General features: G+C 47.2%; 3 protein-coding genes across 7 annotated transcripts in view; 1 reads left to right on the plus strand and 2 right to left on the minus strand.

Moving 5' to 3' along the window:
* Positions 1–6,570, minus strand: part of CEP89 (centrosomal protein 89) — a 74,794-nt gene extending 68,224 nt beyond the window's left edge. Inside the window, exons 1-2 of one of the 2 annotated variants that reach the window (XM_005596124.4) lie at positions 6,235–6,570; positions 3,033–3,139 (exon numbers count right to left, since the gene is read on the minus strand). In XM_005596124.4, the coding sequence (XP_005596181.1) occupies positions 3,033–3,139; positions 6,235–6,273 (146 nt within the window). In that variant the 5' untranslated portion in view covers positions 6,274–6,570. The remainder of the gene's footprint in view (positions 1–3,032; positions 3,140–6,234) is intronic. The other variant, XM_001489993.5, reaches the window with a different exon arrangement.
* Positions 6,571–6,579: 9 nt separating this feature from the next.
* FAAP24 (FA core complex associated protein 24) lies at positions 6,580–10,254 on the plus strand. 4 transcript variants are annotated; one of them, XM_001490021.5, is made up of 4 exons: positions 6,580–7,104; positions 7,228–7,367; positions 7,801–7,953; positions 9,035–10,254. In XM_001490021.5, exons 1-4 carry the CDS (start codon positions 6,999–7,001, stop codon positions 9,281–9,283), a joined length of 648 nt encoding a protein of 215 aa, XP_001490071.1. In that variant the 5' UTR covers positions 6,580–6,998; the 3' UTR covers positions 9,284–10,254. The 4 variants fall into 4 exon arrangements, with proteins under 4 accessions (XP_001490071.1, XP_005596182.1, XP_014588540.1 ...); XM_005596125.4 differs by having other exon boundaries at positions 6,592–7,104; positions 7,873–7,953; XM_014733054.3 differs by having other exon boundaries at positions 6,628–7,104; positions 7,289–7,367; positions 7,806–7,953.
* Positions 10,246–14,292, minus strand: part of RHPN2 (rhophilin Rho GTPase binding protein 2) — a 50,016-nt gene continuing 45,969 nt past the window's right edge. The window contains exon 15 of the mRNA XM_023649490.2: positions 10,246–11,598. Coding sequence (XP_023505258.1) covers positions 11,338–11,598 — 261 coding nt within the window. The 3' untranslated portion in view covers positions 10,246–11,337. The remainder of the gene's footprint in view (positions 11,599–14,292) is intronic.

A 14,292-nucleotide genomic window follows, 5' to 3' on the forward strand; every position in this document is an offset into this window, starting at 1 on the left:
ATGAATTCCCTAAAAACTAAGAATTTCTGCTCTTTGAAAGACACTGCTAAGAGGAGAAAAAGAGAAGTCACAAATGGGGAGACAATATTTGAAAATCACATATTTAATAAATGACCTATATCCAGAATATATAAAGAAGTCTCAAAATAAAATAATAGGAACACAAACAACCCAATTTTTAAAAGTAGGCAAAAGATTTGAACAGACACTTCAAAGAAGATATACAGATGGCCAATAAGCACATGAAAAGACGCTCAACACCATTAGTTATTAGAGAAATGCAAAATAAAACCACAATGAGATACCACTACAAACCTATTAGAATGTCCAAAATTGAAAAAGTCGGCCAAGACAATCCCTCACGCTCTTCCTTTCCAACCTGGGCCCAGCGAACGGCTCCCCCAAAGAAGGGTGGGGAGAAGGGATCATTCTGCCATCAGAGAAGTGCAACCAGAGTACCCCACCAACACCACAAGTGTACCCACAGAGTGAGCTCCAAGAGACAGGCCTCCTGGCATATTTCCAGACATCCGGACACTTGTCAGAAAGGAGTTGGGAACTTCAGATGTGCACATGGACTTGGGCTCAACAGAGCTGTCTGGGCCAGAGGAACAGGGAACGTCCCATACCCTATCAGTATATGGTTGTCCAGAAAGCACAACGAAGATGAAGATTCACCAAGAAACTCCACACATTGTTACCTATATGCCTGTCACCACTTAAAAAACCTATGGACAGTCAACATGAACAAGAACTAATGTCAAATACAGTCATGCATCACTTAACAATGGGGACATGTTCTGAGAAATGTGTCGTTAGCCAATTTTGTTGTTGTGTGAGCATCATAGAGTGCACCTAGACAGACCTAGATGGTACAGCCCACTAGTCACACCTAGGCTCTATGGTACTGACCTTATGGAACCACCATCGTATATGCGGTCTGTTGTTGACCAAAATGTCGTTATGTAATGCACAACTGTAAAATTATAACCCCCACCATACAGACACACAATACACAAGACCAAACCAAGTGTTGGTGAGGATGTGTGAAGCAACTGGAAATCATACGCTGCTGGTGGTGACATAAACAGAATAATAGCTTTGGAAAACAGTTGGGCAGTTTCTCAGTAAGTCAAATATACATCTAGTATATGACCCACCTATCCCACTGCTAGATATTTACTCAAGAGAATGAAAGCATATGTGCAAAATTTGTGCACAAATGTTCACAGCAGCTTTATTTCTAAAATAAATAAAAACTGGAAACAACCCAAATATGCACCAACAGGTGAATGGATAAACAAATTGCAGCATATTCATATAATGGAATACTACTCGGCAATCAAAAGGATGAACTATTGATTTTCGCAACAAAATGGACGAATCTCAAAATAAGTATGCTGAGTAAAAGAAGCCAGCATAATTATTTTGTGTAATTCCGTCTACAGAAAATTCTAGAAAGTGAGATTCATCTATAGTGACAGAAAGCAGATCAGCGGTTGCCTAGGGATGGGGTGAGGGTGGGGTGGGCAGGGGAATGGGAGGTGGGAGAGAGGGGCAGGAGGTAAGAATTACAAAGGGGCGTGAGGAAATGTTAGGGGATGATCAATATATTTAATATCTTGATTGTGGTGATGGTTCCATGGGTGTAAACATATGTCAAAACATTATGCATTTTAAACATGTACAATTTATTGTATGTCCATTATACCTCAATAAACTGTTTTAATAAAGATAAAAGGCAAAACGAGTAACAACATACTGTGAAATTTATAACATATAGAATTAAAATGTATGACCACAGTAATACAAAGGATGGGAAGGAAGAAATAGAAGTAAATAGCTGTGAGATCCTTCCTCTATTACACTTTACATGAAGTGGAATGATATCAAAGTTTAATTTGAATTTATTTTTTAGAAATATGCCAAATTTGCCAAAGTCAAGTTGATATTTTGGATTTATAAAAATTACAATCCAGGAAGGTATACTTGTAAAACACAGGAGATATTTTCTAATGAGTGCACAGCAGGCCTGCCACGAAACGACATGTGTTCGTTTTTCTGCTTGACAATGGAATACAGAGCTAACCCTCTCAGTATTACTGCTGCTCCGTAAACACTTACGTCCTAATGACACAACATACGGGCTGTCCACACAAGCAGTGAAGAGCTGGACAGACCTACAAGTGCATCGCAGCAACTCGCCACTTGCCAGCTGTGAGACTTCGGGCCAGTGACTAACACTTGAGCTCGAAACAGAGCTGCCAACAGGAGCTCTCCGTAGTCGGGGGGGGGGGGGGGGGGGGGGGAATGAAATCACGCTTCTGAAGCACTTACCAGAGTCCTCAGCGCAGAGTAAACGCTAACGAACAGCTGTTCTTGTTATCAAGAGCACACTGAAGGAAAACCAAACACTGCAAGTATTTCAAAGTGCCTTTTTCAGGCGGCGTACACTATTCTAGTTTCAAAGAACACTAAAACGAAGGTACTACCCTTGAAATGAAATTAGTTCTCACTGTTAATAGTCAAGCCACGTATTCACGTATTTTATGGATAAACAACAGTCTAAAATCCTCCTGAGTCTAAGGCCTTGGAGGGCACGGGCAGGGTCCCCGGTGTAAGGAGTCAGCTCTCTGGGCCAGGAGCACGGCGGGGCGGGGGGCCCAGGCCCGGTGAGTGAACACACACATCCTTCCTTCCCACCAAGCAGTCCTTTAGAAGGCAGCCTTGTGTTTAAAAAGAACATACGTGCACAAATTCCTTTCACCGCTCTATCAAGCTACATACTTCAGCGTTAATGCTTTATATTTTGAAAAACGCTAATTGCATTCAATTATAAAGTGTGAGAGCCCCACACTCCTGAAAGGAAGAGAAGCCACAGGAGGCACTTCGTTAGGGAACCACGATAAGTATTTCAAAGGACGTGACTCTAACGGCCCTGCTTGCGATGTCCTCACCAGTTGGAACGGTTGCAGGCCCAGCACTTGGCGGCCAGCACGGGGCGACCTTGGCATCTGCCCGCCGGGACTCACCTGGGTCTCTCTGGAGAGGGGTTGGGGCTGCGGGGAGGAGGTGTGCGGGGCACGGCTGGCTTCGGTGCGATGCTGGCTGCAGGGAGAAGGCCATGGACGATGTGTTTCTGCCAAATGAAACCCAGCAGAGGTCATGAGTGTATGGGGTCAGCTGGGTCCTGCCACCACCCCTCCCTGGGCCTGGGAGGGGACACCTGCACTGGTCACCCAGGGGTCTAGGCAGGAGGCCCACTCCTCCCCGTTATCCTCAATTCCCAGCAAGCCAGGCAAGCCGGCAGCGCCACTGCAGCTGCCCATTGTGGGGGCTCTGTCACCCTTCCCTCCCCAGAGGGGCTTCCCTGACCGTCTCCCAGAGTCACCCTCCAGCACCTCCACTTGTCTCACAGCACTGCCCACCCCACCATCCTCCCCACCCTCTCCCACCCCCCCGCAGAATGGAAGCTTCCTGAGAGCAGACAACCTGCTCGTGTTTACCAGCCCTGGAACTGGAGCGCTTAGCACACTGCCGACAGCTGGCAGGGCTTAATCAAGATTTTAGGTAGTTAATCTCAAAGATGCAGAGTAACAAAAACTAGCTCCTACACACAACGGAAGTCAGAGCACCCTGCCTGAGGCAACTGCGAGTCTCTCAGAAGTTTCTGAGTGTAGCCCAATCCTCATTTTCTATTCACACCTACTAGAGGCAAAACACCATGACAGCATTGAAGCAACCTTGTCTTCAGCCTCGAGGTCACAGAGTACAGAGGAAAACACACAATTACTTACTATATAACACAGATTTATGCAAAGTGCCAGGGGAGAGAGAAGGACAAAGTGCTGGGGTGGCCCAGGGAGGGAAGGGCTCCTTCAGGTCTGGGGGCCAGCAAGGGGACCTCTAACGTCCTCTTGGAGAAAATCGGAGGCATTTAGACTGGGTCATCAAAGATGGCCACTGCTCTCACATTTGAGAATGTGATGGAAAAACATTCTAGGAAGAGGGAACGGCATGAACAAAGGAATGAAGAAAGACATTAATGGCAGTGTTCTGGAAATAACAAGTACTCCAGTTTGCTAGAATACAGAGGCGTCTGGGAGGAAGAGGCTAGAACAACAGGCTGGGGGTAAGAGTGGGGATTGTTTCCATATAAGAGTTTTGAGGGTCCGGCCCCGTGGCCGAGTGATTAAGTTCCTGCACTCCACTGCAGTGGTCCAGGGTTTCGCCAGTTCGAATCCTGGGCGGAGACATGGCACCACTCATCAAGCCACGCTGAGGCGGTGTCCCATATGCCACAACTAGAAGGACCCACAACTCAAAATACACAACTATGTACTGGGGAGCTTTGGGGAGAAAAAAGGAAAAAGAAAATCTTTAAAAAAAAAAAAAGTTTTGATACCAGACTAAGGATTTCCATTTAAGAGTTTTGATATTAGATTAAGGAAATCCTAGTGAGCAGCACCCACTGAAATTGGCCCCTGGAAAGAGTAACCAGGCAGCGGTAGGCACATGGTACAGGGGAGAGAAGGGAGGCACAACCAACGGGAAGAGCCAGGGTTCTGGGCATTCTACAGGAGCGAGAGATGGCAGAGGTTCCTGCAGCCCCTTCCCCCAACCCAGTTCCACTTGCACGGCCAACCCCAAGAGCAGGCATTCCTGAGCAGCCTCTGCTCTCTGTTCACCTCTCTGGGCAGCACCCACCATGCTGCATTTGTCAAGCAATTTGACAGTTTAACGCCGCCTCCTGCCCCGTCCCCCTCTGCCTGGGAGCTCCTCAAGGACAAGAAAGGGTTTTCTTTGCCTTTGAATTCCCAGGGGTTCGCAACCAGTAGGTCCTCTAAAAAGGCATCACGAGTTTTGTTTTGTTTGTTTTGTTTTTTGAAAGAGTGAATTCCCCCACAGTATGTTGACCATCTCTCACTTGCACCACTATAATCATTTCCTAAGTGCGGTCCTCCCGCCTCAGTCTCTAAAACACGGGATGAACCTATCTCAACCCAGCAAGAAAACCCTCATGGGCAGCCCCACTCTCTTGATGACGGGGAAATGGTCTAGCATGGCACCAAAGGCTGCCACCAGTTGATTCCTACCAATGGACCCAGATTCATTTCTTGCCACCCCACTTCATCCCGACACACACGCTCTATGCTTTAGCATTCAGAATTGCCTTCCTTTTCCCAAACAGCAAATAATTCATTCTTCCTCAGGCTTTTGTAAAGGCTGTTTTCTCCATCTGAATTCTCTTTACTCCCCCTCAGGGCCCAGGTGAACTCTCCAGACTGACTTTGCTGCCCCTTCCCTGGTACACGCCTCTACGGCAGTTCTCGCCTTACCATGTTGTGCTGAATTACTTATGGGTTTGTCTATCCTTTAGACGGTGTGGCCACAGGTTGTCAATCAATTGTTGGTATCAGGCACACAGTCGGAACTCAATAATGCAATAAAAAGCTCAATAAACATGCTGAGTTAGCAAAAGTGCAATGCAAAAATATCCTTCAGCTATGTCTCCATTGCTTCTCAACATCCACCTAAGATGACTACAGCAGGTGGGAGGGCTGAGAACAGGAAATCAAGTCAGACATGCTTTCTAACCTCGATTTCAAACAGAATTCAGGAGTGCCCTTATCACAATGCTTTCTCTGCATTTCAAGTATTATGTTTATGGAGAACTGGATGTAAGTAGGTTTGGAGTTCGCCAGGCAAGTATGGAACAGAGAGAGGAGCAACGGGGTTGAGGTGTATGTGGGGAGTGGTTGTAATGATGTCCCGTGGAATTAGAAATTAGGGCTGGAAACAAGGGCAGTAAGGACATTGGTAAGATCAACAGATGGGGAGCGTCGGAGGGGGGGGGGTGTCAACGGGACTGTTGGAGTCAAGTGGGTAGAATCCAGGGAACTTGCTGATGGGGTGTGGTGGATGGCGGAGGCAGGAACCAAGAATGACGTCCCGTTGGGGACACCTGGCAGTGGAGCAGGTTTGGGCCAGGCAGGAGTGAACCCCCCGACACGGGAGCGAATGTTGCAGCGGAGACAGGGACAGGTTCCTGTCCGACTGAGGCCGACTTTGGGATAAAGGATTCTCTAGAATACGAAAAATCAGGGCTTGTCAAACGGAAAACCACTTCCTCTCGTGCGGCTACCTTCCCTCAATCTCAGCCAAGTCCTGACCCTTCCCCTCTTAACTCCCGGCCCCTGGGCCAGAGCGCAGGCCGGCAGAGGATCTACTCACAAACTGGCTCTTGCGGCCTCTCCGAAATCCCAGGAGCATCCTTGCTTCGGGAGGTGACTAGACCAGGGCTGGACGGACAAGCCGATCGCCGAACCCAGAACCGCTCCCTAAAGCCTGTTCGGCTCCCGCCGGCCTAGTCCCAGACGCCTTCTCTACCCACTGGACTTCGCAACCACCACGTCTGCCATTGGTTCTGCTTTCTCGCCGGCCAATCAGAACCAAGGTTACTTCATACCCGTCGCTCGTGGCAACCAGCGTGTCCCATTCAAATCCTCTCCAGGGCGGACACGGTACGTGCTGTCCGTCCTCTGATTGGTCAGATCCGGTGTCGCTCTCTGACGCCATAGCCTATCCGGCGCTACGGGAGGCGGAGGGCGGGCAGGACGAAGGACTGGGCCTGCGGCGGGGCGGGGCGGGGGGACGCGGAAGTGGCCCCTCGCAGGTAATGTCTGCGGAGCCCCGAGCCCGGGCCCGAGGCAGGGCTCCTGCTGGCTCAGCCCGCGCCCTGGGCTGGACTGAGGAGCCACTGCGCGGACCGGGCGGGGGTCTCAGGGGCCAGGCAGGTGCCGGAAATGAGGGACGCGGCTGCCAGGGCAGGCATCTCCTGCTTCTGAGCTTTTGGCAGATAATTCAGTCTGTTAAAGAGCCCCCTGCAGGCGGGCGCCTGCCACAGAGGCCCCGGCTTGGCGTGGACTGTGGGCCCGGGTGCGGGAGAGCCTGCTCAGGTGCCGTCTTGCGTTCCCCTCGTCAGATCGAGGCCGCCGATGGCAGGGAAGCCCGCTGATGGCAGAGGCCCCGTGCACGTGCCTTTTGGGCACATTGTGGCCAACGAGAAGTGGCGCGGGTCGCAGCTGGCGCAGGAGATGCAAGGTCGGTGGGCTGCCCTCTGCATACACCCTCTCTCTCCTCACCCCACTTTTTAAAAACATTCTACCCCTTTGCGGCCTTTTCATCCGAAGCTCACGGAACTCCCTTTCTTGTCTGTATTTTAAGGGAAAATAAAACTCGTTTTTGAGGCTGACCTGACACCTGTAGATTTTTACTTGTCCAGCAGATCCTGCATTCTTTATGTCACGGAAGCTGACTTGGTGGCAGGAAACGGCTACAGAAAGAGGCTTGTTCGGGTTAGAAATGTAAGTACTGAATTAAAGAAACTAAAATTAAGGGCCGGTTAATTAGTGGTTAAGTTCCCGTGCTCTGATTGGGCGGCCCAGGGGTTCGCCGGTTTGGATCCTGGGCACGGACCTAGCACCGCTCATCAGGCCATGCTGAGGCCGTGTCCCACATAGCAGAGCCAGAGGCACACAACTAGAATATACAACTGTGTACTGGGGGGCTTTGGGGAGAAGAAGAAGGAAAAAAAAGGAAGATTGGCAACAGCTGTTAGCTCAGGTGCCAGTCGTTAAAAAAAAGAAACTAAAATTGAAAATTGGCTTCTATTCCACCCCCCCCCCCCCCATTATTCCTTGGAATAATTGATATAAAACCATTGGTCATTCCAAGAGCTTAATCTTGAAAGCAATTTTGTTACAAAATGGTTTACTGGTTGGTTTTTTTTCTTTGAAGTCCAGTAATCTTCAAGGGATTGTAGTAGTTGAAAAAACGCAGATGAGTGAACAGTATTTCCCCGCCATGCAGAAGTTCACTGTGCTGGATCTCGGGATGGTGTTGCTTCCAGTGGCCAGCCAGACCGAAGCATCCTGCCTCCTTGTCCAGTTAGTAAGTACTCATTCCCGCTCCTCCACGATAGCCCTGCCTGACGGGCTCTCGCCTGGCCTTCGTGGGTCCTTTACTCCAGCAGCTGCCTTTACCATAGATGCTATCCGTCAGGCTGATCCATGTCATTCCCTGTGTTGGTTTATAAAAGCTTTTAGAGGACTTGAACTTCAGAAGCTGCCTCTGCAGCCAGCTGAGCTTGCCGCCCATTCTAGGCAAGTGGATAACAAAGTGAACAAGTTGCAGACCTGATTTCAGATGCCCAGGCTGTGCTGGCTCCATCATTCATTATTCTTCACTTATGCTGGTGACAGTGTCAACTACCATCTGCTTTGCCTCATCCCCGCATATCATTTATGAAGCATCAGCACTTTTGTGCTCAAGTTTGTTTTGGGTTTTTTTTTCATTTTAAACTTGGTTCTTCATTCTCCTGATTATTCAGCTTTGTTGTACTTTAGAATTTCTTGGGGAAATTTTAGAAATAGTGATGCGTGAGCCTTACCTCAGACCAATTGAAAATCAGAACGTGGGGGTCGGGCTTGAGCCTGTTTTTGTTGTTGTGTTGTTTTTAAATCTCTCCCTTTGATGTGTAATTAGGGTTGAGGACCAAATTGGAAATGCAGGCAGCCCTGTGTGGCTCACAGATCCCTCTCCACCACATCCCATAACCACCGCTAACTGAACACTGGGTTTCTCCTTTGATAGCTTCCTCCAGGCCCTGGATTAGGCAGGTCCAGATTAGGTAGAGCCTTCGTTTAATCCCATACAACTGAAATGTTTCTTAGTGGACCATAGGCACGTGGTTGAATTCCTCAGACTATGTTTTCATTGGTTTTATCCTAAGCATTCTGAAATCTCAAGTTTTTGTAAATTAATTTTTATCTCTTACTCTTCTGTGTAGTCATATGGTTCATCTTTCAATAATTTTGTTGGTGTTTGAAAAATTATATTCATGGTATGTGAAAACATTTGTAGCGGTAAGTCAAGCTGAACCAAACGGAAGAACTAAATTTCCACAAATTTTTAAGAAAACTGCCAGTCCTCTAGAGGGCGCTCACATGCTCTTCCTTTAATTTCGGTTCAGGTTCAAGAGCAAGCCAAAGAGCCCAGTAAGAACCCTTTTCTCAGGAAGAAGCGGCCTCTGATCTCAGAGTTGTCCCTCCTTCGAACTGTGCAACAGATCCCAGGAGTTGGGAAAACGAAAGCTGTCCTTCTGCTCCAGAAGTTCCCAAGTATCCAGCAGCTGAGTAACGCTTCCGTCCCAGACCTGGAGCCCGTGGTGGGGCCGGCTGTGGCACAGCACGTCCACGGCTTCTTCACGCAGTCCAGCTGACGGCTCTTCTCGTGGCGTCCACTGATTTCTCCTTTAGACACAAACAACAGGATCTTGTTTTTTCAGATTGAAAAACCAAGAAACAAGATTTCCTCTCACAGCAACTAGTGAAAGATGAGGTGCGGCCTGCACGGCACCTGCCAGTTGTCTCGCCCTGCTCTCCGGGCTCAGGCATGCGAGTGAGCGGGCCCCGATGGCACTGCCCTCGTCCTGCTGGCATGAAGAGGGCCGGCAGAGATGCTCCCAAGAGCGTCGGTTTAATTAGGAATTCTCAGATTCAGCAGAAAGCCAGCTTGGACAGATTTTAACGTGTGACCTTGGCCTGCATCTATCATGGAAAGGTCTTACCAAGTTTCAGGTGGTGGATGTGACCATGTAAAGGACACAGACCGACAACGGAGCACTGTGTACCCTAAGCCCCTTGTTCCTGGAGGCAGAGGCACAGTTCTTCAGGGCTGGTCTGAATGAATAGACCTGTGCTTTGAGGGCTGCTGCCAGTGTAAATACACAATTGTACCGCCTTTTTTCTCCCTCCCTTCCGCTCCCCCTCCCTCCCTTCCTGGTGGCTGCACAGTTTGTTTATGGTCACTGGGCACGTCTCCTGAACACAGAAAGCCTGAAGTTTGGAGTCCCCATTTAAAGATAAAAAGCTGTGTGTGTGAGGGAGGAAAAGAATGTGTTTGTAAATGCAGAGCCCAACAGTGGGAAGACGTACAGGAAGATGGCAGGGACGGCTGCATCCAGAGGACAGCTGGAGCCGGGGGTGAAGAGGTACAGCTGCCCATTCAAAAAAGAAATACAATTACAGAAACGAAATAACTTGAAAGCTCTTTAAGTCCTGTTTTGTGAGGTGTTAGTAATTTTTAAAAAAATCAAACACAATAAAAACATTTTGAGCATTAGGGTAGAAACAGTTTGAAAGAGAAGGCAATTAAAGTGAAATAAAAGTGAAACACATTAACTCAGGCAAATGCATGTGTTTATTTAAATATTTATACAAAAATAGCCCTAAGAGCAGTGAATAGACTTTCCCAAACGTGGGTGCTTCCCTTTTGATATTGCACACTAGAAAATACTTAAATTCTTGTTAATTCTCAAAATTAGATTTCAGCGCTCTATTTTTGTAGCTATATATAACTTGTACTGTGTCAACAGTGACTCTTATTAGAATCACAGTGTCATCCAACACGTAGCAAGAGAAATCCCATAGTAAGAATGTCATTTTAAAAAGTCAAATAGAGCTTTAAACTTGAATCACATATCTTTATCTTATAAAATGTTTTTAACCCACATGAAAGACTCTTAAAATATACAATTATGTACCTTCTACTTTAAACAAAATGAAGAATGTTTTGAGTATCAAACAGTATATTATCTACCTTGTAGACAGCATCTTCATCTAACACTGCCACTGTGTTAGCAACTTTTAAATGACATGAAACTAGGGGAAAAGCTGCTTCCTCAACGGTTTTTTAATCTAGCAAGTCATGGCAAATTTGGCACTCTATAGACTTTACCTGGAAATAGCATTCCTGTTACGTAGAGATAATAGTAAAGTCTTGTCGTTTTAGGTTAGTAAGCCCCCCTTAGGAAGCAGCTCTTTGAACAGTTTCTGGTAACACTAATTTACATCTGTCATTATAGTCCCTTGACCTGCCTTAATTTGAGGTCATCTGAACTCTGAGTTAAGGAACGATCTGTTATCCAAATGTGGAAACGTACAAATATAGGTAACCCCAATTTAATTCTACTAGTAACTAAAGGTCAGAATTGTAGCTGTTAAAAATAGTTATATTTTCAACACTATTGTATTTACGTAAATAGTTTATATAATAAATAACTTGCAGCAATATGGTGACACTCCCCAAATAAGTTTGTTTTCCACAATTCTAGAGGTTTCTAGTTACTTTCGTTCATAAAGACATATCAATTCTAAGTTTACACTGTGAGAAAAACAGGATTTGAGAATGTTTAGAAATGTCCCATTATGGCACAAATCGGAAGGCCTCGTCAGCACAGGAATGTCCTGGGCCTGAACATTTTGCTCCCTCACATTAGTACAAGGAACTGTCGGGGTTGAGGAGGCTGAAAGGAGACGGGAGCTTCTTCTTGGCCTGAGGCCTCGCAACCCCTGCCGCCGGGAGGCACAAGGTGCTGGCTGACTTCTGTCTGTTCTTGTTGGCGCCCCAACTCAAAAAAGAAAGCTTTTTCGAGATCTTCTTGGTCTTATCAGTTTTATCATCATCATCTATGGCTAAGCAGATCATGGAGTAGGTCTTCTGCATTCCCACAGAGTATGTAGCACTCTTACTATGCTGCACGTAGAAGAAGAAAAAGGATGTTAGAAATCCTCAAGACATCTGATAAATGCCTGCCAAGTCTGAGACGCACATGCTGCAATTATAGCATCCTCTTTAAAATTAAGTGGATAGAATTCTGAACCTCGGGCAACCAACACTTACATAGAATTAGGTTCTTAAGAACAAGGACAATTTGTAAGGAATAATACTCAGTAGTAGTAATTGAGGCTAGGGACCACTACTCACTTTTTAGGATTCTTATTTGAAAAAGCAATACGTACTCATGGTCAACAGTATGAAAACACACCCAGGGAACAGCAGGTGTCCCTCCCACGTTGGCTTCCACAGGGCCTCCCCTCAGGTAACCACTATTCCTGTTACACTTTGAGAGGGAACGTTCCTATACGGGTGTTGACACGTGTGTAAGTCCACGTCACCATTTGTCTTAAAAGGAATACACTACACACACTGGTCTGCACCCTGCTTTCTTCACTGAATGTATTCAGATTTCAGTTCGCACAGTAGGTACAGATCAACTTCACCCTCTTTAAAGACAATCTAGAATCCACAGTGAAGATACTGTTAACTTTTTTCTCTATTTTTTAAACTCATGAAATATACATAACATAAAATGTGCCATTTTAACCATTTTTAAGTGTCCGCTCGTGGCTTTAAGTACATTCACACTGTCGCACAACCGTCACCACCATCCCTCTCCAGAACTTTTTCATCTTCCCCAAGTGAAACCCTATGCCCATTAAACACTACTAAGAACTCTTAAAGGATTGAGTAGGACTCAAATAGGAAATCTGAAGAAACCTGCTTTCTAGACATTCCTAGTGGGTTACCACCTGCTTCTAAGGTTCGCCTAACCCTGAGACTGCTCTTTTCACCAATGTTTATTGATATCTACTAGGTTCCAGGCACTGAAATCAGGCCATTTATATAAATACACCCACGAGAGATCTAAAGTGGGTGGGACCATAGTGGGAGGCAGCATAGAGAAGGGGTATCCATCAGAAAAGGTCCCTCCTGAGTTTGGCTCCTTTGGATTAAGATGCCTCTCCTTTTTCTATGAAACTGCCCATTAATCCCACCGTGCTCTACAGGACACACAGCATCATTAAAGGCAATCATGAAACAAACAGTCCTGGAGGTAGATTTGATGCCTGCAAACGTTTTCCAAACCTTAGCCTGCTGAGAGTCGGTCTAGCATCCTTCTAACCACTCCCTTACAAACACCCTCTATTCTCTTCCATACTCCAGCCAGCAACACTCCACCCTGCCTGTCCGAGCTGCATCCCAACAGATGTGCATTTCTGTTAGTGCCATCGAGGCGATTATCAGCCACCACAGTATGACAACTGACGGATGGATGGTATGGTTCCCCGACCAGGAAGTGAACCCGGACTGCTGCGGCCAGAGTGAGCCAGTCTTACCCACCAGACCCCCAGGGCTGGCTATGCACGTTACTGGAGGGTGTTCAAGCCACTGGCTTCCCTTCTAACCGTGACCCCTACACCTCTGCTGGGCAGCCCCATTACCTGGCATGCCTACATTTCCCTAGTATTTCACTCCTTTTCTAGATACCTTCTCTCAAGCCCCTCCTACCTGATATCCTTGCCTTATACTTAATTGCATCTGTCCCCAAACTGAAGTGCCTCTCTGTGCCTGGATCTCAATCCCTCTCTCCTCCAGGTCTCCCCTCCTTACTGCACGCCTGTCTCCCAGACCTTTCCCACCAGCACACACACACACACAGCCCGCCTTCTTTGAAAAGCTCTCCTTTTCCCTATGTCCCCCCTCCCAGCTACCACCCCAACATCTCTGCTCCCTTTCCCAGTTTTCCTCCCTGCTCGTTCACTTTTTTTTCCTGTCCTCATCCAGCATGCTCCCCACCCTCTTCCCGGGGCACCTCTCGGGAACTCTCAGGGCTTTATGGAACACAGTGTGAAACCACTGCACTAGTCTACCTCTTACATTATACTGATGAAGAAATGGCCCAGGGAGGGTATTAACCTGTGGAAGCTCACACAGCCTATCCAGAGCAGACAGGGCCTGATTCCAGCTCTTGGATTCTTCCCACTACACCAGTAGTATTCAAAATGTGCTCCGTGGAGGAGTACTAGGGACCCCACCATAATCCAGAGAGAGTGGGGCAGCAGGTAACAATTTAGCTCGAGCACTGGGCTTCATTGTTCTCATTATTTGGTTTTGTTTGAAGAAAAGGCTTGGCAGTTAAAAACAGTGCTCTGTTGTCATTATCTAAAGTCCTTGCTGGGTGAAAAGAATAGCCACATCACAGTTATCAGTATAAAGCACCTATCATGAACCCAACCGTCCTCCCATTTTCCTGAGGCTCAGGGCTGTTCCTTGACGCCTCAGGTCACACAACTGGTGGGAAAGCCAGGAGTGAAATCCAGGCAGTCTGAGTATAGAATCCTTGCATTTAACAGGACTCAGATTCTTCATTGTCCTGGTTCAAAGACATGATGGGGTTGAAAGATAAGCCCTTCCATCTCTTTCCAGGGGGCAGGCCTGCTCTGCAAGGCCACGCCCCCTGGCTGTGGCCCCTACTCCAGCCCTCAGTCCAGAGCCCATTCTTTTCTTTATCCTTATGTGGACAAACTTCTTTTCCGTTTCTGGATGGCACCTTCATCACTTGTCCAGCAATGGTATGGATTCCGCTCCTGAAAGTACCATTTCTTA

This window comes from Equus caballus, chromosome 10, assembly GCF_041296265.1.
Source record: "Equus caballus isolate H_3958 breed thoroughbred chromosome 10, TB-T2T, whole genome shotgun sequence".
Taxonomy (NCBI): Eukaryota; Metazoa; Chordata; class Mammalia; order Perissodactyla; family Equidae; genus Equus; species Equus caballus.

Coding starts and splice junctions, on each gene's coding strand:
- FAAP24 (XM_001490021.5), top strand. CDS start 6,999: ATGGCAGGGAAGCCCGCTGATGGCAGAGGCCCCGTGCACGTGCCTTTT. Junction 7,105..7,227: donor GCTGGCGCAGGAGATGCAAG/GTCGGTGGGCTG, acceptor CTGTATTTTAAG/GGAAAATAAAACTCGTTTTT. Junction 7,954..9,034: donor CCTGCCTCCTTGTCCAGTTA/GTAAGTACTCAT, acceptor ATTTCGGTTCAG/GTTCAAGAGCAAGCCAAAGA.